The sequence below is a fragment of the Primulina huaijiensis genome, chromosome 16 (assembly GCF_012295235.1).
Source record: "Primulina huaijiensis isolate GDHJ02 chromosome 16, ASM1229523v2, whole genome shotgun sequence".
NCBI lineage: Eukaryota > Viridiplantae > Streptophyta > Magnoliopsida > Lamiales > Gesneriaceae > Primulina > Primulina huaijiensis.
The window spans coordinates 7,517,244-7,538,845 of NC_133321.1; the positions used below are offsets into that span (position 1 = coordinate 7,517,244).

The 21,602-nt window shown below is 36.9% G+C and overlaps 2 protein-coding genes across 2 annotated transcripts in view; both read left to right on the forward strand.

The window, feature by feature from the left end:
• The first annotated feature begins 546 nt into the window (after positions 1 to 546).
• Positions 547 to 1,086, forward strand: LOC140960993 (uncharacterized). The gene has a single exon (XM_073419319.1). It carries the CDS (start codon positions 547 to 549, stop codon positions 1,084 to 1,086), a length of 540 nt encoding a protein of 179 aa, XP_073275420.1.
• Positions 1,087 to 8,880: 7,794 nt separating this feature from the next.
• LOC140960869 (long-chain-fatty-acid--[acyl-carrier-protein] ligase AEE15, chloroplastic-like) overlaps positions 8,881 to 21,602 on the forward strand; it is a 77,659-nt gene continuing 64,937 nt past the window's right edge. Inside the window, exons 1-2 of the mRNA XM_073419180.1 lie at positions 8,881 to 9,058; positions 20,327 to 20,518. Of these exons, the coding sequence (XP_073275281.1) occupies positions 8,891 to 9,058; positions 20,327 to 20,518 (360 nt within the window). The 5' untranslated portion in view covers positions 8,881 to 8,890. The remainder of the gene's footprint in view (positions 9,059 to 20,326; positions 20,519 to 21,602) is intronic.

A 21,602-nucleotide genomic window follows, 5' to 3' on the forward strand; every position in this document is an offset into this window, starting at 1 on the left:
GCCGCGCATGTGCGCGATACCTACTGTATCCCACATATGCCAACTCATGCATTTTCCAATTCTGGTCTCGGAGTGGTCCGTCTATAACCCCATCACTACATAATCAATAATCTCAGATTAACAGAATAAAAATCTCGGGCATTACATAACCCAAGGACCAGCGTTTCTACTATTCCGCACTCATGATTTATGCTTACGATTTATGTTAAAAGATTTTTAAGACCATTTACTTATGCTTTTAAGTGGTTTTTGAAAGGATGTTACTTTTAAAGTTTATTTCTTTTTAGGTTTGGTAAAATATTTGACGATTTCATGTTTTGACTAATTCCTTTGAATTTTCAAATACTAGTTGGTTGATGTTTTATTTTAGAATGGTGCAAAATATTTTATAAAAAATATTTTCATGTATGTGTTAGGGTTCGGCCGAGTGTGCTTAGGTTTTAAAAAAAAATAAAAATTTTCTAGTACTTTTTAAGCAATAAAAGGGCAAACGTTTCACCACAGCCTCCACCTGTTTAGGATGCTAGTGCCCGTGTGATAGCCGGTATGGCCCGTTTATTAGAGCAACACGTAGGGAATGGAGCAAGGGTTAGACCAGATGCCGCTTATGAGCTTTTTAGGAGGATGCACCTCGAGAATTTTCATGGCACTACCCATCCATTCATTGCTGAGGGATGGATTAGATCTTTAGAGATGATATTCCGTTACATGGAGATGGAGGACGCTGACCGAGTTCGCTGTACTATCTATCTACTGAAGGGCGACGATTCCTTATGGTGGGAGGGAGCGGAGCGAGGAGTGAATATGGCGACTTTGACTTGGGACGAGTTCAAGAGAGTGTTCTATGACAAGTATTTCACATCTGATGTTCGTTCTATGCTTAAGAGAAATTTTATGAGTCTCCGTCTGGGGGATTGGTCTGTTGCTGACTTTGTGCAGAAGTTTGATATGGGTTGTCACTTTGTGCCACTGATTGCCAATGATGTTGCTGAGAAACTACGACACTTTCTAGATGGTTTGAAGCCGACTATCCGATGTGATGTGATGCTCAACGATCCTACTGGTTATACTACTGCAGTTGCCTAAGCTTTTAGAGCTGAGCAGTCACTTAAAGATATAGATTGGGAGATGCAGCGAAAGAAGAATCGTGCTCAGCAAGCTAGTCAGCAAAATAAGAAGTCTTATGTGGGACAACCTAAGCAACCAGAACCACCAAAGCCACAAGGACAACCACCTAGGGATGATGGCCCGAGGACTGCTGTAAAACCACTTTGCAAGGAGTGCAATCATCAACATCATGACAAGTGCATGTGGGGCACCTTCAAATGCTTCAAGTGTAGAGATTTGGGACAAAAGGCTGGGGATTGCACAAAGCCTAGGCAACCCACGACTGGAAGAGTTTATGTGATGCAAGCTGGGGAGGATGAGACAAAGCCGACACTACACTGATTTCGAGGTAACCTAGTTGTTTAACATTTTTTCGATGCTTTTATTGCATGAATTGTTAAATTGGATTGTGGGAATTGATTGGGATATAGAAGAACTTAGAAGAGAATAGGGTGCATGCACTACTTGAGCTGGATTTAGGAGTCGAATTTCGGTAATTTTTGGGTTAGAATTGCAATTTTCAAGATTTTGATGACCAGATTGAAGGGAAAGATTTAAGTTAGAGGATTAGTCGAGGTGGATAAGGGAATCTAAGCTTTGCAATCATCAAGTTAAGGAAAATTTCGAGGATAAAATTCTATTTAAGGAGGGAGAATTCTAACGTCCAAAAAACCAACCTATTTTAATCTCATGCATGCAAAATTGTTTTAATTGCTTAATTGTTTTATTTAATTGATTTTAAATGCTAGCATGATATTTATTTTATGATTAAATTTATGATTGCATGATTAAATGCATGATTACATGAAATTAAGGATTTTACTCGAATATTCGATAATAGGCAGGGGAAAGGAGACCGAAGACGACCAAGACAAGAATATATATTTTTCATTAAATAATGGCAAGGCTTTCTAATATGATTAAAATTGATTTAATTTTCCTAAAAATGTTGTAGTCCGAATTATTTTACGAGTCGAGCTCGATTTTTCTTGGGAAGCCGTTTTTGGGCAAACAAAGAGTTTTAAAAGATCAAAAATAATATTTTTGGGAAACTAATTTTATAAACTTTTATTATTTAATTAATTAAGTGTTATTGGGCCCAATTTAATTATTTAGAGAAAGCCCAATTAACCTTAAACTTGCAAGATCAAAACTCAAGCCCATTAGCATGTTGTTTAAATCTATGAATAAGTTACCAAAGCTTTCAAAACACCACAATTCGTTTCCAAAGCAGTAGAAAACACCTTACACACACTTCAATATTTTCGAAAATAAGGAGGAAGGAAAAGGCTTGTGTTCTTCGTCGTTCGGTCGTCCAACGTCGCACCTCACCAACGATCTTCTATTCGAGCGTTATAAATGCAAAGGCACGTTTTCTAAACCCTTTCAAACATCATACAAATCATAATATGTGTGTGTTAATTTATTATGCATGAAAAATATTTGTGTTCGATTATTTACGGTACGTTACGTATTTTCAAAGTTTCAATGATTTTTCGCTTGTTTTAAAAACGTTTTTGAATCCAACGGACACGCTGTCAATACATGATAAATTATGAATGATTTATAGCCAAAACATGATAAATTAATAGAGAACACAAGCTGGAATTGTAGAAATTAAAGAAGGATGGACCGTGGGTTTCACTTGTGTTGCACAAGACTTTGTAGGTTCGGTTTTTATGCATGAAGGCAAGTGGGCTAGGCCAGGGCTGGGTTGGGTCCTAAGGCGGCTAAGGTTCGAGCTTTGGGTTGGGGAAGAGTCCACGTGAAGAGAGACTCTCCCCCACGCTTGTGTATGAGCAGCAGCAGCCATGGGGGCTCGCTGCTGGGGCTGGGTGGCTCAGGGTAGGTTCATCAGGGTCCGTGGAAGATGGGCAGGTGTCGGGCCAAGGGTTGGTGCAATTGGGTGCGCTGTGGCTCGAGAAAACGTGAGGGAAGCACATGCACGTAGGCTGCTGTTCGCGTGAAGGTGGTTCGCTACTTGGGTTCCAGGGCTTGGGCTGGTCTGGGTTGGGTCTGGGCGTGGTCCAAGGATGGTTAGAGTTAGATGGGCTCGATGGTGGCTCGGCTGGGAGAGTCATAGACTAGTTAGGAGTCCTAGTACACCAAGGAGACTCACGCACACACACATGCAGAACAAGGTCATGTTCAAGGCAAGTTTGAGCAAGCTAGGGCTAGGTTCTTTGGGCTGGGCTTGGTCAAGAGAGTGACAAGGTGGGTTGGCTCGGGTTTGGCTCGAGGTGGCTTGACCATGGCTTGCGTATTTTTGGAGATGGCTCGGTGTGTTTGAATATGCGTCAAATTCGAAAATATAAAAACTAAAATTTGAACCATGGGTCCACGGGGGTGGCTCACGATTTGAATGGGCAGAATAGGTAATAAAAATGTTATGTTCAAAATTTGGGATCAAAATAATAAGTTTTGAATTTATCCGAGATTTAATCGCTTCACGAAACGTTAATTAAATAATTAATTGAAAAGTCTAGTTTTAAGCTTTATAAAATTATAGAAAATTATATTTGATCTTAAATAATTATTTGGAATAATCTCATGTCATTAAAAGTGAGAAAAAGATAAATTCGAGAATTTTTACGTCCAGGAGCAAAACAGTAATTTTGCACTTAGGAAAATACGAGAATGCTTGGCAGCGTCCCGAAAGATCATAATGCTTGTAAAATGATATTTTTTGATTTAAAATGATGATTTTGATGATAATATAGTATTTTATGATTTATGGTAAAGCTGTGCAATTTTTACTGTCTAAAATGTTATTTTTGGAAAGTAGGCTATTTTATGATTTTTTGAGAAAAAGAAATTTATTATTTTGAGGGATGTGAATTGACTGTGACATATGATATAAGATTTTTGGGGGATCCATTTTAAGAAAGAACGATGAACTTACAATTTTATGGGGATGTCGTGAGGGGAGAAGGCTCCAGAAGGAGCCTATTTACTGGATAAGGACCTAGAGGGAGTCTATTTATGAGAAAAGGTCTCAGATGGAGCCCGTCTATGGGAGAAGGGCCCCGAGGGAGCCCCGATGGTCGTATTTCTATGGTGGAGCCTAGTGCACACCCCCATGAGCCATGTGGAGCTGAAGATTGATCAGTCGACCGGAGGATAAAAGTTAGTCGCTTTCAAAGATCAAACTTCACCAAAAATCATATATGATTGAGAGCTTTATGATTTTATGATATATGATTCATGGTGATGATTAAAGGTATTTTTAAAATGATTTATTTATGCTCAAAGCTATTTTTATATGTTTTTAAAGGATTTATTTATGCTCAAAAGGTATTTTAAAATGATTTTGCTATTTACGATTTAATTATGCTTAAATGATTTTAAATGGTTTATTTATGTTCAAAAGCTATTTTAGTTAAAAGTTTGATTTTTAATGCATGTGATTGTATATGTATAAATTGCTATCTATGTTTAGAACGTGCTGAGTCTTTAGACTCACTAGGTTTGTATGATGCATAATTTGATAATTTATGGGAGGCGGTGACGATTGAGTGGATCGAGTGCAGCAGTACACACCCGAGGGCCTTTATGTTTCCGCACTTGATTGATAGATTAATGATTTAAAGATTATGCTAATGATTTTGTTTAGAGATATTTTTATACTTTGTTTTATTGTTAGTTGATGTTCTTAAAAATCAATTTAAGAATTTTGGTTAGTTGATGACTTAGGATTTATTTTATGCACTTGAGATTTCATATGTTAATTATTATGATTGTTGATTATGTTAAGTTATTTTATTTAGTTTAGTATTTTAGAATTTATGAATTAAGATTTGGGAAAAAAAGTCGAGGTCGTTTCAGTCCTAGTCTATTAAGGTTTCTCGGCCGCAACACTTACCTGGTGCAGGGAGCTTCGACGTGGGTTAGGGCTAGGTCCTAGGGGTCCAGTGGGTCCAGTAGGGTCCATAGAGGTTCTGGGAAGAGTTTGGCTCGGGGTGGCTGGGGCTTGGCTCGATGGAATCATGACTTGGCTCGAAGGGCATGCTAGGGTTCGAATAAAGGGTTCTACATGTCTAAGGTTTGAACCGTGGGTCCACAAGGGTGGTTCATGGCTCACAAGGGTAGAATATGTAATAAAAAGTTTATGTTTAAAATTTGGGAATTTTATATTGAAGTTTGAATTAATTCGAGAATTAAACGCTCCGCGAATTAATAATCAAAGAATAATTAGAAAGCCTAGAATTTAAGCTAAATAAAAAAATGAGAAATTTAATTTAAACTTAAATAATTATTTGGGATAGTCTAGAGTCAATGGAAGTAAGAAACAATCAAAATCGAGAATTTTACTTCTAGGGGTAAACGATTATTTTACACCTAGAAAATAGTAAACGTCATGGCAGTGCTCTGAATGTTGTTTTATATGTTAAAATGATTATTTTAAATGTCCATGGAATTTTATGATAAAAACGTCAATGCTAAAAGATATGTTACATGCTTAGTTAAAAAAAAAATTATTATATTCATAAATTGTATAAAGTGATGAAAATATGAAATGTTGAAAAAAGTGAAGTAATTGTGACTAATACGATGATACGATAATACGTAAGGCCAAGGCTCAGTTGACGGTGAGAGTGTCGCTGATGTCCCCGTCGTCTAGTACTGTGGTTATATGTAGATGGATTCATCGACCTTTAATACGAATACGAAAGTCACAATTAACGATCTGAATTTAACGAAAAGGAATAAATATACGTATATGATGAATATGAAAATGTTTAGGTTTATGCATGATTATGAATGTTATTTTAAGTAAAAGTATTTTTACTGTTGCATGTGATTTTATACATATTATTTGTTATCAAGATTATGGTTTGCTGAGTCGTTAGACTCACTAAGTGTGATCGATTTAGGTGTGTGTGATGTTGATGCTAGTGGAGGTCTTGATTATTGATCTTATTGAACTGAAGGTGCACATGACCCGAGGACCAGCGCTAGTTTTTCCGCACTTATGATTTTAACTTTATGTTAAAGATTTCTACAACTTTTACTATGTTTTTGAGTGGTTGTTAGTTTTAGATTTATCGCTAAGTTAGGATTTACAAACGTTTGACGATTTTATGCTTTGAACTATTTCTTTTTTATTTTCAAAAATAAGTAGGTGTTTTATTTTTAAAATGGTGCAAATGTTTTAAAGTGTGTGTGTCTATATATATATATATATATATTATATATATATTTGGGATGTATTCGGCTGAAATTAATAGGATAGAAAAAAATTCAAGTACTTTTTTAGAAAACGAGTAGTGGATGTTTCAATAGATCTTATCATAAATATCAATGGTCTAGAAAAGAAAAAGTCTATATTTTTAAGCATGATATTATTAAAAATAGAAAATCTAATTACAGAATAATTTATGGCAAAAACTTGTGTGAGACGGTCTCACGGGTCGTATTTGTGAGACGAATCTCTTATTTGGGTTATCCATGAAAAAGTATCACTTTTTATGCTAAGAGTATTACTTTTATTTTAAATATGGGTAGGGTTGACCCGTCTCACAGATTAAGATCCGTGAGACGGTCTCACATGAGACCCACTCATAATTTATTCCTTTCACGACGGATTGTATTTTTAGTCATGTAATTTTTTTTTATTTTGTATTTTTTTTACTAGATTCCATCGTGGTTTTCTAGAAATTTTTTATGTGACGGACATGAATGCTCACATGGAATTTTGAAAACAAACATGCATATATATATATATATATATATATATTATATTTTATATTATATTATGTGGCCTTCCAATGACCTTTTTCAGGATTTGCGGCCTCCACATAAGTAATTTTCACCCGATATGCTGCATTCAAGTCGAGAAAGGATAAAAAATGAAAACAGATTCAATTTAAATGAATAAACATGCAAACCAGAACAAAAAATAGAAAAATACAAATTATAAGACAAAAATATAATTTTCTTTTTTGTGCCCATCGCCAACCCCTCCACCTTACTCCACATGTTTATTCATCCAGTCTTTGAAATTTGAGTATGTACAAAGATTCGGTGTGTAAAGTGAACTCAATTAGCTCATATATGCGATGGTTTAATTAATTATGATCATACCCACACACAGTAGGTAGCCACAAGCTCCTTAAATAATTTCGGGCTCATAAATTCCAACTAGATATATAGCATAAGATAATGCACCGATATAATATAGTTAAGGTTGAGGCTCTAGATTAATTAATTTTGATACCATGATCTATATATTTTTTAAATATCAAGATACCACCATTGCTGCAGTTATTTTATCTAAAAACTATTGAGTACAAAACTATAATTACGCAATAAATAATCAAAATATATATCATTTTTTTATGATTTATAGAATAATTATACAATAAAATAACAAAAATAAGTTTATTTCAAAATTCATTCTAATTTTATAAATACATTGCAAAATCACAAATAAAAATTCTTAATTGTCATACACGTTTTGAATAATTAACAGGAAAAATTATTTTTGGTATTATAATTTTTTTACTTTGTGATTTTCGTCATCTATGTATCAAATTTCAAGTTATAGTCCTGCATATTCTGATTTTTGGAAATTTTATTATTTTTTCATTCGCAATGATGATATGACAATATACACATCAGCATCGCGTCGAAAAATGACTAAAATTGAAAAAAAAAAAAAAAGAAGATAAACCTGAAATTTTCGGTGTCATATCAGTATTTTTAATCGCCACATCAGCAATAGGACAAAAATAGTCGAATTAATATACTAAAACTAAACTTTAATAACTTAATGGACCAAACTATAAAATTAAACAACTTAATGAAAAAAAAAAACTATTTTCCCTAATAAAAATTCTTAATTTTAAAACAATTTTCGAATTATATAATACACACATATGTACATATATTAAGGCTGCGTTTGGTTGCAGTATAAAATAAACTAATGATTAGTATGCAAATGATAAAGAAAATGATTGTCGTAGATATGTAATATATGGTAGTATGTTTGGTAAGATTTTTAAGTGTAGGATAATTTTGAATTTTTTGATGAAATGACAAAATTGCCCTTTCTTTTTTTTTATTCTTCCACTCCGGCGGCCGGAGACGGCTGCGGTCGGCGGGCGGCGGTTGTCTGCGGCTGGCGGTGGTCGGCCGGAAGCGGCGGCGGCGGTAGGCGGCGGTCGTCGGCCGACGGCGGTCGGCTGTCGGCGGCGATCGGCGGTCGGCGGTGGTCGTCGGCCAGCGGTGGGGGTTGTCGGTGGAAGTAAGTGGTGGTGAGTTTGAATTTAGGAGAAGGGTAAAATTGGAAAAATATAAGAGTGAGATAAATAATCCTATGGGGTGAGGAGGTATTATTTTAACCTACCTAATATAACTTAATCATTCATAGGAGGGATTGACTTGGTTAAATAATCACGCGTACCAAACGAGGGATAAGGTGGGTTCCCATCAACCAAACGCTCCCTAACTGATTTAGTTCCAAAAAAATAGTATAATAATAATAAAAACGAGTTTACATGCACACAATGGGTGTGTATGACCACTAATAATAATAAAAACGAGTTTACATTCAATTCACCATGTTAGGCACTCTCCGAATTATAGCACTAAACTAAAGTTCGGAACTCATTCAAAGTCTCCGGAGATTTCTATGTTTCAAGCCACCACCTACGAAAATTAGACGATCACGCACATTTATATATTTGTTCTGCGTAAAATTAGTTAAAATATTATGTCGTGAATTATATATCGTTTAATTTGGAGTAAATATAGATTTCAAACTATCTTCACTTTTCTCAAAATGATGATGATGATGCATCTGAGTTTTAGTTTAATTTGGAGACCTTGTGAATATCGCCCTTTGTTGTTTGAACATAACAGCTTGATCAACTCCGAGTTACTCCGACGTAGTAGAAGTTCATGTGTTCGTCCAAGAAATCGAAACTTCAGAGTTTACTGCGAAACCGAGGTCATTAATCTTCATGAGTGCACCTTTTTCTGTTTTATTATATGTTTTTGGTTGAGACATTCCATTTATGAAGTACCCTTTGGTGACTCAACAGCATCATCGCTTGTGAATTTACTGTTTTTGCATTTTGATGTTAATTTGGTCTTGTTCTTGAACGGTTGCTTGAGGTGATAACATGACCAGTTCTACTTCTACAATGATTTTATCTAATGACAACTCATAGAATAACTACACTTTCATTAACAAAAATATCAGATTTTTAAAATACCAGTACCACAACAATTATTTTATCTTATGATAATTTTTAAATTAATCTTACACTAAAATATATAAAACAAATTTGCTCAAAAAATTATTCTAAAATAGTTATAAAATATTTTTTAAAAAAAGAATTCTTAATTTTAGTAAAAATTCTCATCAATTTATTTATTAATAGATTATTGAGGTTAGTAATTTTATGTTTGGATGGAGATTAATTAGTTGAACACGTTGTTGTTTAACCATGTTTTTTTTCTCCTTTGATGAATTATGTAGTGGGGAAATTGGGAAAAAAAAAAGGAGAAAATTATTTCTATACCTTGGTATTTTCTATTTTTAGTCTTGTAAGCCGTCGAATTACAGGCTCGGTTCACTAAGTTGGTCATTATTTTTATTTTAGTTCTTTTCAGAAAAGTTCTAATGTGATTTCATATCGAAATTTGTTGACGTGACTGTTAGAGTAGGTGCCCGGCAAGCCAACTTGTGGCTAGGGCTTTTATTGACTCTAATGTAAAACAATCTTTATTTTAATAATATTTTACGATTTCGTTCGATTATGGCATTATACTTTATCTGTATACCCATGCAAGCTGCATAGATAAAGTCCTTGAATATACAAAAGGTACCATGAGGTCTGCGTCGCAACGTAAGATCATGAAACTCATTAGGAAGTGTACCGTATATTCTAAACAGGTTCCTAGTCGAATCAGCCGCCTAAAACAAGGATAAAGGTCGCTCGAGCTCGAGACTAGCATCTGTGATGTAAACGCCATGTTTCATTGGCAAGGGCATGGAGATGTCCATTCACACAGATGGGTGATCATATGATGATGCACTGAGCAACCCTCCCTCGGACTGTCCAAGTGGTTCTCACTTATCGAGTGGAATAGTCCGCAGTTATGGTTGTACACCATTAGTCCTTTGACCCGGGACAATGTAGGGGCTATACGTACTAGCATGCACTTTGATCCGTTTACCGACTCCATTGAGGGTCATCAGGTGGCGAGGTTGGGTGTAGTTTCGAAATACGTAGGAGCAAATACATTGTAGTCGGGGATTCACCGTTCGCCTACGGGTGAAGATATCCTATGTGATCTGATGAGTTAATAGTGCAAGGAGTCTCTGGCCAGAGCAAGAAATGTGCTTTAGGGAAAGGTGTTTTCCTAGTTGTACATACCATGCCACTATTAATACTCAAAGATAAATCACATCGTTATCGAATTCATATGCAACTCTCGATATACCAATGGTTGCAGATTCGATCGGGATATATGTGTTGAAGGGACCGTACTGTACGCTAACCATGACTAAAGGTTCTTGCAGGCACTATCAGTGATACCTAGGGGATCATGGGGCGATGCTACTAGACGCTCTTACCATGATCCGATGGGTGCAATCAGAAATGAGTTCTGACATTCTTGATCAAGGAGTTGATGAAAAGAATGGGGCTAACTAGGGTAAACCCGAATAAGAATAAATGTTATTCTGAATCACAAGGAGATGTGAACCCACGGCTAGCTGTATCCCTGAACCATTGAGGGTCACACAAGTATCGGATTCTGTGTTCCCGTTGAGATAGTCAAATTTCAAAGAGTTGGAATTTGGCGACTATAGTTTGATGGAGATCAAACAGGAAGCTTATAAAAGAGTTTATGAGCTGATTCCATAGGATGGAAGAAATGGAAGTTAGCTTGATTGCTAAATAAGGAAGGAGAGTGGAACTGCCTGTTTTGTGAAGGAGTTCACTAAAACTGGCAGTTGCCCAATATGGTAAGTGAAAATTTTGATCTTCGAAATTTTCGATTTTCATTATATGAACAAGATTTGTATCCTTGATACGTCGGCGTTCTCGGATCGTCGATCGGGGTTATAATGAGTTCGAAATCATTTATTTAGTGAATTTTGAATTTACTAATTAAATAAGTGGTGCTAGTAGTGGTGACTACTAACATGTACAAATTCTCATAAATATTCTAGAATAGTCTAGAATTAAATTAACTAAAGAGTTAATTTATAAATTAAATAATGGTTATTTAATTTAATATGCATATACATGTATATATATATTTTATATGGTGATATAAAATATGTGTATATGATATTATTATATCATGTATTATTAAAGGTTAATAAATACATTATATATTAATTATATGAGAATTTAATTATAATGAAAATATAGAGTTCTTGTGGGAGAAGGACTCCTAATTAGATTAGGAGTCTCACTCTATAAATATACCATGATAGGGCATAATTCAAGAGAGATTTTTTTTCCATAAAATTCACAAGAATTCCTTCCCAATTGAAAGGTAATCTCACGGCCAAAAGGAATTGAATTGGAAGCAAAATCAAGTCATATAATTTTGGGATTATTGACTTCATTAGTTTTCTAAAAATAATTGATTAACATTCAATTAAGATTCTAATGAAAACCATCTCTCGGCCACTTCATCTTTTGGGAGAAAAATTTGGCCGCAAGCTTCTTCCTTGTTCTTCCACCGCCGTGCCGCTTCGTCTCCGGATTTCGGAAATTCGGAGGCTATAGTCTCAACGCATAAATCGTTTGGATTTTCTAGTGCAAACCAAACGAGAAATTCAGTTTCTGATCGTGGACCCAATTAGACGACCAAAGGAGAAGAGCCGTTCGTAGGGATTTACAAGAAGGACTATCTCCGCGTAAAAACCGGAATAGTTTGGAGTCCAGCGTTTAAAACGCAAAGGTATAATTCTAAACACCCTATGGATGTTTTTAAACACACGACGCCCAAGAACAAAATTTTTATACTTCCGCTGCGTCTTGGGTGCGAGAATACGATGTCCCAACAGTGGTATCAGAGCCAGGTTATTCTCAATCGTGTGTTTTAATTAAATTGTGTTGAGTTTATTATTTCTAACCGCGTAAGAATTTTTATGAAAAACGCCCCTAAAATTATTTCTGAAAATTCAGTTTTTGAAAAATAAAAAATAAAATAAAATAAAATAAAAAAATTTTTGGGTCTGCCCGGAACTGTTCCGGGCAGGCGCTCGCGCAGCAGCCGCGCGGCGGGCGCCCGCAGGCGCGGCACGGCAGGCGAGCAGGCGCTGCACGGCGCGCGCGCACGGCAGGAGCGCACCGCGCGCGCACGGCACCGCACGGCGGGCGCACAGCGCGCGCACGGGTCTGCGCGCCTGTGCGCGCGGCCAGCGCGCCAGCCAGCGCTCGATCGGATCGGGCAGCGGGCGGGCAGCGCAGGCGGGTGCCTGGGAACGTCTCGGGCACCACGCTGGGTCGTGGGCTTGAATTGTTCGGGCCCGGGGGTGATTTTCTGATTTTTTAAAATTTTGGGTTATTGATATTTTACGAAAATACGAACGATTTTACCCCTGCAATAATTTTATAAAATCAATTTCTTACAAAATAAATAATCGAAATATGATTTTAATTATTTATTGTAAAAGGTGTTTTATAAGAAATTTAATTATTTGAAATTAAATAAAAGTGTTTATTTAATTTGATAATTATGGCGGTTAGTGATAATTTACGAGATACACAATTTATTGATAATATGTGATATTATCGGATTTATATAATATATGATATTATATGTTAAAAGGATGATCGAGAGCCATGACCAATGTGCTAGGTGTATGTTAGGTTTTTACATGTTGTAATTTTTGATTATTTGATAATTAAAAGTGGACCTGGTTTATGGTCCGTTCCCACCCCCTAAATTTGTATCCCAATGTGCCATGGATATTTAATGTAAATATTAGAATTAGTGGGAGATCAAGATTTGAAGACGGTGGGCCCGAGATCCTCGAAAGAGTTTTGAAGATCGAAGACATGTAAATTTTGGAAGCTTATGTAATAGTTGCATTTGCATCCCTGCATTTCCCTAGGTTATGGACATGGATCCGTATGTGGCTCGTACGGATCAATTAGCTCTCGGTTATCGATCATCCTTTATTATTATTTATGATGTATGTGATATATTATAAATAATCAGTATGTGCGTTATTATTAATATAATAACAAGAGTTGCATGAATCCGGCAATCATACAAACAATCATGGCACGAGTTTTAAAATTAATGATGAGACAAATTTTTAAAATTAAAATCCCTCATTTTGGATGAGATCCAAAATTTAAATCAAGCCCATTAAAAGGATAATTAAAAGAAAGTTTAATAATTCCTTGCCTTCCATCAACGGTGGTTGCATGATGAACGCTACCCGCGGTCAGTGTCTGGCTCATATTATTGGGGAGGCCTGGACGCCGGAAAGCTGTGACTTCCACTGACATATTTGATGTGAACTACGTGGAACTCCCATGACTTCGGCTCATATTATTGGGGGATCTCATGGCGACCGTCCATTAAGGTTCAACATTGATGGGCCGGGCTCGACACGTGAAGAGAAAGGGGATCATATTATTGGACCCTCCTCAAACGTGAGGCAAAATTACGTAAGGGTTGCAAAGAGTTGCAATTGGGCTCTACCTTTTGGAAGTTATGATTGGCTGATATTATTCGGGATCATAATTTCGCAATTGGGCCTTGCGTACTCACTAAGGAAATTGGATTTCTCGTTTTTCATCAGAGGGTAGTGAAAATGAAAAATAGTGGGAGGCAATTCGTAAAAACAAAAGTCCATATTTTACGTCTTACAAAATATTTTAAAATAGTCAGTAACGTTTATTCTGTTTCCATATCAGTATATTTATGATTTCGTTACATAATTCATATCTGTTAATAAAACAAGCTAACCGAACACTAATCTTCAAGATTGGCTGGGAAAATTGTTCTAAGTTCGGATAGCATACACACTAATGTCAGTCTTGCTGAACTGACAAAGCGTGCAAGATGGTGGGACCATAATATGCAAGCTAAAGTGTAATATGCTTACTTCTAAGTCAAATGAACTGTAGAGACAGTTTTGAGGAAATATTGAATGATGTTGACATTCGAATGCACATGCAAGAGTTGCATGGTGCATGAAACTCGCATAATGATGCACGCCACTTTCAAGAACACATTACTACACGCATGCAAGATGGTGCTCTTGCCCATGAGCATGGTGTTAGTATGATTGGGTCTATTGAGAAGGTGGTGGGCCTGGAATTTGACATATTCCGAAATGTTAGAACATGTTTGATTCACTGCAAGAAGTCAGGGCATAAGAAATTATATGGGCCATAAATGTTTTGGCAATGATAAGTGAATGTCCAAATAAACACGATTTCAACGACAACCAAAAGAAAAACAAGTTAGTATAAACCAAACACATTTGTGGCACGTTAGACTAGGACATATTTCTCAAAGAAGGATGCACAAGCTAGTGGGAGATGACATGTTTGATTCGTCAGACATAAACTCTCTAGAGACATNCTAAACCAAACACATTTGTGGCACGTTAGACTAAGACATATTTCTCAAAGAAGGATGCACAAGCTAGTGGGAGATGGCATGTTTGATTCGTCAAACATAAACTCTCTAGAGACATGTGAGTCCAGTCTGAAAGAAAAAATGACCAAGACCCCTTTCCTAGGGAAAGTGGAATGTACACATAATATGTTGGATTTGATCCAAATAGATGTGTGTGGCCCGCTAAGTGTTAGCACAAAATATGGTCATTCCTACTTCATCACCTTTNTAAGACCCCTTTCCTAGGGAAAGTGGAATGTACACATAATCTGTTGGATTTGATCCAAATAGATGTGTGTGGTCCGCTAAGTGTTAGCACAAAATATGGTCATTCCTACTTCATCACCTTTACCAATGACCATTCGAGGTTTGGGTATGTGTATTTAATGAAATACAAGTCTGAAGCCTTTGAAAAGTTTAAAGAATTCAGAGCAGAAGTAGAAAAACAGTTAGGAAAGAGTATTAGAACACTACGATTAGATCGAGGTGGAAAATACTTGAGTACTGAGTTTCAAGACTACCTTAAAGAGAATGAGATTCTCTCACAGTGGACTCCGCCTGCCACACCGCAGTTGAATGGTGTGTCAGAACGTCGTAGTCGGACATTGATGGATATGGTCCGATCTATGATGGGNATACCTTAAAGAGAATGAGATTCTCTCACAGTGGACTCCGCCTGCCACACCGCAGTTGAATGGTATGTCAGAACGTCGTAGTCGGACATTGATGCATATGGTCCGATCTATGATGGGATTCACTGAGTTGCCGCCATCCCTTTGGTGATATGAGCCTGAAACATTGGTAAGGTTGTTGAATCAAGTCCATTCAAAGACAGTGAATAAAACTCCATATGGGATATGGATGGGAAAGCCACCCAAATATTATTACTTAAGAATATGGGAATGCCCTGCTTACGTGAAGCAGGCAGTGAGAGACAAATTGGATAGTAGAGCCAATTTGTGCTACTTTGTGGGGTATCCAAAGAACTCTGTTGGATGTTACTTCTATTATCCTAGTGGAACAAAGGTGTTTGTTTCAAGGAATGCCACCTTTTTAGAGAAGGAATTTCTATTGGATAGAAAAGGCGGGATGATAGAACTCGATGAGATTCGAGAACCATTTACTACACAAATAGCAGAACCCACACCCCAACAGCCAATCAAAGAAACACAAGCTCTTAGAAAATCCGAAAGGATCTCAAGGCCGCCTAATAGGTTGAGCATGCTTCTTGAAGAGGGCCAAGATGAGCCCATTCCTGGATGTGATCCAAGAAATTTCAAGGAAGCATTGTCTGATGCCGATTCATCTAGATGGCTTGAAGCCATGCAGTCCGAGATGGACTCCATGTATTCGAACCAAGTATGGTCCTTAGTAGATCCACCTAAGGGAATTGTTCCCATAGGATACAAATGAATTTACAAAAGAAAACTTGGAGCGAATGGGAAGGTGGTGACCTTCAAAGCTAGACTAGTAGCAAAAGGATATACTCAAAGGCAAGGTGTTGTCTATGAGGAAACCTTTTCGAATCATAATGTTCAAGTCTATTATGATACTTCTAGCCATAACATCATGGTATGACTATGAAATATGGTAGATGGATGTGAAAACGGCGTTCCTTAATGGGGAGATTAAGAAAGAGATTTACATGTCTCAACCTGAAGTTTTCACATCAGTAGGAAGTGAGCATAAAGTATGCAAACTTCAAAGATCCATTTATGGACTCAAATAGGCAAAAAGGAGCTGGAACCTCAGGTTTGACAACACTATCAAAGAGTTTGATATTAAAAAAAATCCTGAGGAACCTTGTGTATACAAGAAGGTTAGTGGGAGTACAGTGACATTCCTAGTACTTTATGTTGATGACATACTACTCATTGGGAATGATGTAGGGATGTTGCAGTCAACTAAAGTATGGTTAGCTAGTAAGTTCTCCATGAAGGATATGGGTGCAACATCATATGTATTAGGAATACAGATCTATAGGGATAGATCAAAGAGGATGTTAGGGCTCATCCAATCCACATATATCGATACCATACTGAGGAGATTCTCTATGGAGGAGTCCATGAGAGGATATCTCCCAATGTCTCATGGTGTGAATCTATCCAAGTCTATGTGCCTTAAGACTGATAAAGAGATAGAGACCATGAGCCGCATTCCATATGCGTCTGTCATAGGCAGTATTATGTATGGTATGATATCTACTCGACCTGATATTGCATATGCACTGAGTGTCGCAAGCCGATATAAGTCGAATCCCGAACTACTGCATTGGAAAGCAGTAAAGGACATTCTTAAGTACTTGAGAAGAACTAATAATTTGTTCTTGGTATACGGGATTGGAGAATTAAAATTGGAAGGCTACACTGATTCTTGCTTCCAATCAGATGTGGATAATTCGAAATCGACCTCTGGATTTGTATTCAAGCTCAATGGTGGTGCTGTCTCTTGGAAGAGTTCCAAGCAAGACACTACAGCGGATTCAACCACTGAGGCGGAATACATAGCTACATCGGATGTAGTAAAGGAGGTTGTTTGGATGAGGAATTTCATCCAAGAGTTGGGTATCATTCCTCAAACAGTTGATCCAGTCCCGGTCTACTGTGACAACACCGGTGCCGTTGCGCAAGCAAAGGAGCCGAGGTCTCATCAGCGATCCAAACATATACTGAGGAAGTTCCATATAATCCGGAAGATTGTGGGAAGAGGAGACATATCGGTAGAGATAATATCCTCAGCAGATAACGTTGCTGATCCACTAACGAAGCCCCTGCCAGGACCATTGTTAGAGAAGCATCGCGAAGCAATGGGTCTAAGATCTATGGGTAGGTGGCTATAGGGCAAGTGGGAGATTGTTAGAGTAGGTGCCCGGCAAGCCAACTTGTGGCTAGGGCTTTTATTGACTCTAATGTAAAACAATCTTTATTTTAATAATATTTTACGATTTCGTTCGATTATGGCATTATACTTTATCTGTATACCCATGCAAGCTGCATAGATAAAGTCCTTGAATATACAAAAGGTACCATGAGGTCTGCGTCGCAACGTAAGATCATGAAACTCATTAGGAAGTGTACCGTATATTCTAAACAGGTTCCTAGTCGAATCAGCCGCCTAAAACAAGGATAAAGGTCGCTCGAGCTCGAGACTAGCATCTGTGATGTAAACGCCATGTTTCATTGGCAAGGGCATGGAGATGTCCATTCACACAGATGGGTGATCATATGATGATGCACTGAGCAACCCTCCCTCGGACTGTCCAAGTGGTTCTCACTTATCGAGTGGAATAGTCCGCAGTTATGGTTGTACACCATTAGTCCTTTGACCCGGGACAATGTAGGGTCTATACGTACTAGCATACACTTTGATCCGTTTACCGACTCCATTGAGGGTCATCAGGTGGCGAGGTTGGGTGTAGTTTCGAAATACGTAGGAGCAAATACATTGTAGTCGGGGATTCACCGTTCGCCTACGGGTGAAGATATCCTATGTGATCTGATGAGTTAATAGTGCAAGGAGTCTCTGGCCAGAGCAAGAAATGTGCTTTAGGAAAAGGTGTTTTCCTAGTTGTACATACCATGCCACTATTAATACTCAAAGATAAATCACATCGTTATCGAATTCATATGCAACTCTCGATATACCAATGGTTGCAGATTCGATCGGGATATATGTGTTGAAGGGACCGTACTGTACGCTAACCATGACTAAAGGTTCTTGCAGGCACTATCAGTGATACCTAGGGGATCATGGGGCGATGCTACTAGACGCTCTTACCATGATCCGATGGGTGCAATCAGAAATGAGTTCTGACATTCTTGATCAAGGAGTTGATGAAAAGAATGGGGTTAACTAGGGTAAACCCGAATAAGAATAAATGTTATTCTGAATCACATGGAGATGTGAACCCACGGCTAGCTGTATCCCTGAACCATTGAGGGTCACACAAGTATCGGATTCTATGTTCCCGTTGAGATAGTCAAATTTCAAAGAGTTGGAATTTGGCGACTATAGTTTGATGGAGATCAAACAGGAAGCTTATAAAAGAGTTTATGAGCTGATTCCATAGGATGGAAGAAATGGAAGTTAGCTTGATTGTTAAATAAGGAAGGAGAGTGGAACTGACTGTTTTGTGAACGAGTTCACTAAAACTGGCAGTTGCCCAATATGGTAAGTGAAAATTTTGATCTTCGAAATTTTTGATTTTCATTATATGAACAAGATTTGTATCCTTGATACGTCGGCGTTCTCGGATCGTCGATCGGGGTTATAATGAGTTCGAAATCATTTATTTAGTGAATTTTGAATTTACTAATTAAATAAGTGGTGCTAGTAGTGGTGACTACTAACATGTACAAATTCTCATAAATATTCTAGAATAGTCTAGAATTAAATTAACTAAAGAGTTAATTTATAAATTAAATAATGGTTATTTAATTTAATATGCATATACATGTATATATATATTTTATATGGTGATATAAAATATGTGTATATGATATTATTATATCATGTATTATTAAAGGTTAATAAATACATTATATATCAATTATATGAGAATTTAATTATAATGAAAATATAGAGTTCTTGTGGGAGAAGGACTCCTAATTAGATTAGGAGTCTCACTCTATAAATATACCAAGATAGGGCATAATTCAAGAGAGATTTTTTTCCCATAAAATTCACAAGAATTCCTTCCCAATTGAAAGGTAATCTCACGGCCAAAAGGAATTGAATTGGAAGCAAAATCAAGTCATATAATTTTGGGATTATTGACTTCATTAGTTTTCTAAAAATAATTAATTAACATTCAATTAAGATTCTAATGAAAACCATCTCTCGGCCACTTCATCTTTTGGGAGAAAAATTTGGCCGCAAGCTTCTTCCTTGTTCTTCCACCGCCGTGCCGCTTCGTCTCCGGATTTTGGAAATTCGAAGGCTATAGTCTCAACGCATAAATCGTTTGGATTTTCTAGTGCAAACCAAACGAGAAATTCAGTTTCTGATCTTGGACCCAATTAGTCGACCAAAGGAGAAGAGCCGTTCGTAGGGATTTACAAGAAGGACTATCTCCGCGTAAAAACCGGAATAGTTTGGAGTCCAGCGTTTAAAACGCAAAGGTATAATTCTAAACACTCTATGGATGTTTTTAAACACACGACGCCCAAGAACAAAATTTTTATACTTCCGCTGCGTCTTGGGTGCGAGAATACGATTTCCAACAGTGACATTATAAATTTCTTACATAACACCATACATTGCTGACATGTCTGACGCCGTATCAATATTGTTGTGAAAAATGATTAAAAACAGTTTATTGGAATGATACAATATTTTTTGACTTACATGATTAAAATTGAAAATTGTCAAATTATAGAATCAAAATTACAATTTTCAAAGAAAAAAAGTAAAAATAGACCTTAATTAATGACTTCTTCGCCCCTCAGTTTTTAAATAGACATTAGTTGAGGAAAAATAAATGCCATTGTCTTTTTATTTCTCCTTCTCTTGCTTAATTTTTGTTATAGATTATCTTGTAATGTAGAAATTGGGATGAAAGACATAAACGAAAAAAGTTAAAAACTCGTTTTCTATTTTATTTTTTCAGACAAAAGAATTGCAAATTAGAAAGTTCTTTCCCCTTTTAGAAAGTGCGTTGATATGCGGAAATGAGGTCTTACCTTCTAAAGAATGGACTGCCATTCCTGATATTTGGAGCACATCAGCGGAAAAATTTGGTGATCGTGCAGCATTAATTGATCCATACCATGACCCGCCTACAAATATGACTTATAAACAGGTAAATTTCTAATATTTCTTAATTTCATATTATATCTGGACCTACATTTTAGATTATTATTATAATGATGGAAAGAAAATCGAAACATTCATCTAATATGTTTGTATCATGACGATTTTATTCATCTATATCGTTAAATCTTGTTTTTTCATTTCATATCTTTAAAATTTTAGTCGTTTATTTGACAATTAGCCCTTAATGTTGACACGACCACATATACATTAATGCCGAGTGAGCATTCCCTCAAAATTTATCAGAATTTTGTCAGAATGTTTAAGCTTGATAAATAGAAATTAAGCAAAGGAAAATAAAAACAAAGCTCGAACGAAAAAAGGGAAAGAAACATATGCTTCAAATACTGCCTAGGAAATTTCCAGGCAGCAGGGGAGGAGTTGGGGCGCCTAAAAGGGGCGCTCGGCCTAGAAAATTGTAGACCACAGGCCAGGCGCTCCACCGCCCCTTGTGCAGAGGCAAGGCACCGAGGCTTCAAAAGTATCCCCAAGGGAGTTGTTTTTCTTGAAAATAATCCTCAACCTTAAAAGTCCATATTTCCTTCAAGGGAAACTCTTTGACTTGAATAAATTAGTTGAGACCCTTTGAATTATAAACGAAAGGAGGGTAATTTTTTTCTCTGTGTTGCCCAGTCCAATCCATCTGCTCCAACCAAACCCCTATCCACTGAGTGTGTGTGTCTTGTTTCCTCCCAAAGCCAAATCCATATGCTCCCACAAAAATCCTCCTTCATTTTCTCGTCACCACATGGAGCAACTGGTGCAATAATTCTTGTGGTCCCACTTATGCAAGAAGCTAGCCCAACTTTGAAATCAGTATCATAATGCTTCATAAAATTTTCTGACATCAACTAGTCGGATCAATTGTTAAAACCACCAAAATCAACAAGAATGGTGAATACAAGATTTAAGATAGAAGCTAAAATATAATTGCATATATAGATAATATTTCCCAAAGTTGCCTCTGTACATCGGTTAAATCCCCTCTCCTTGCAAAAACTTGTTCAACACTCTAAATATAGAATTGAAGCTCTTACTCTAGCAAACTCCAATTTTTTTTATATGCTTCTCCT

What these genes read in the sequence shown, in the direction of transcription:
- LOC140960993 (XM_073419319.1), top strand. Translation starts at nt 547, where the DNA reads ATGGCCCGTTTATTAGAGCAACACGTAGGGAATGGAGCAAGGGTTAGA.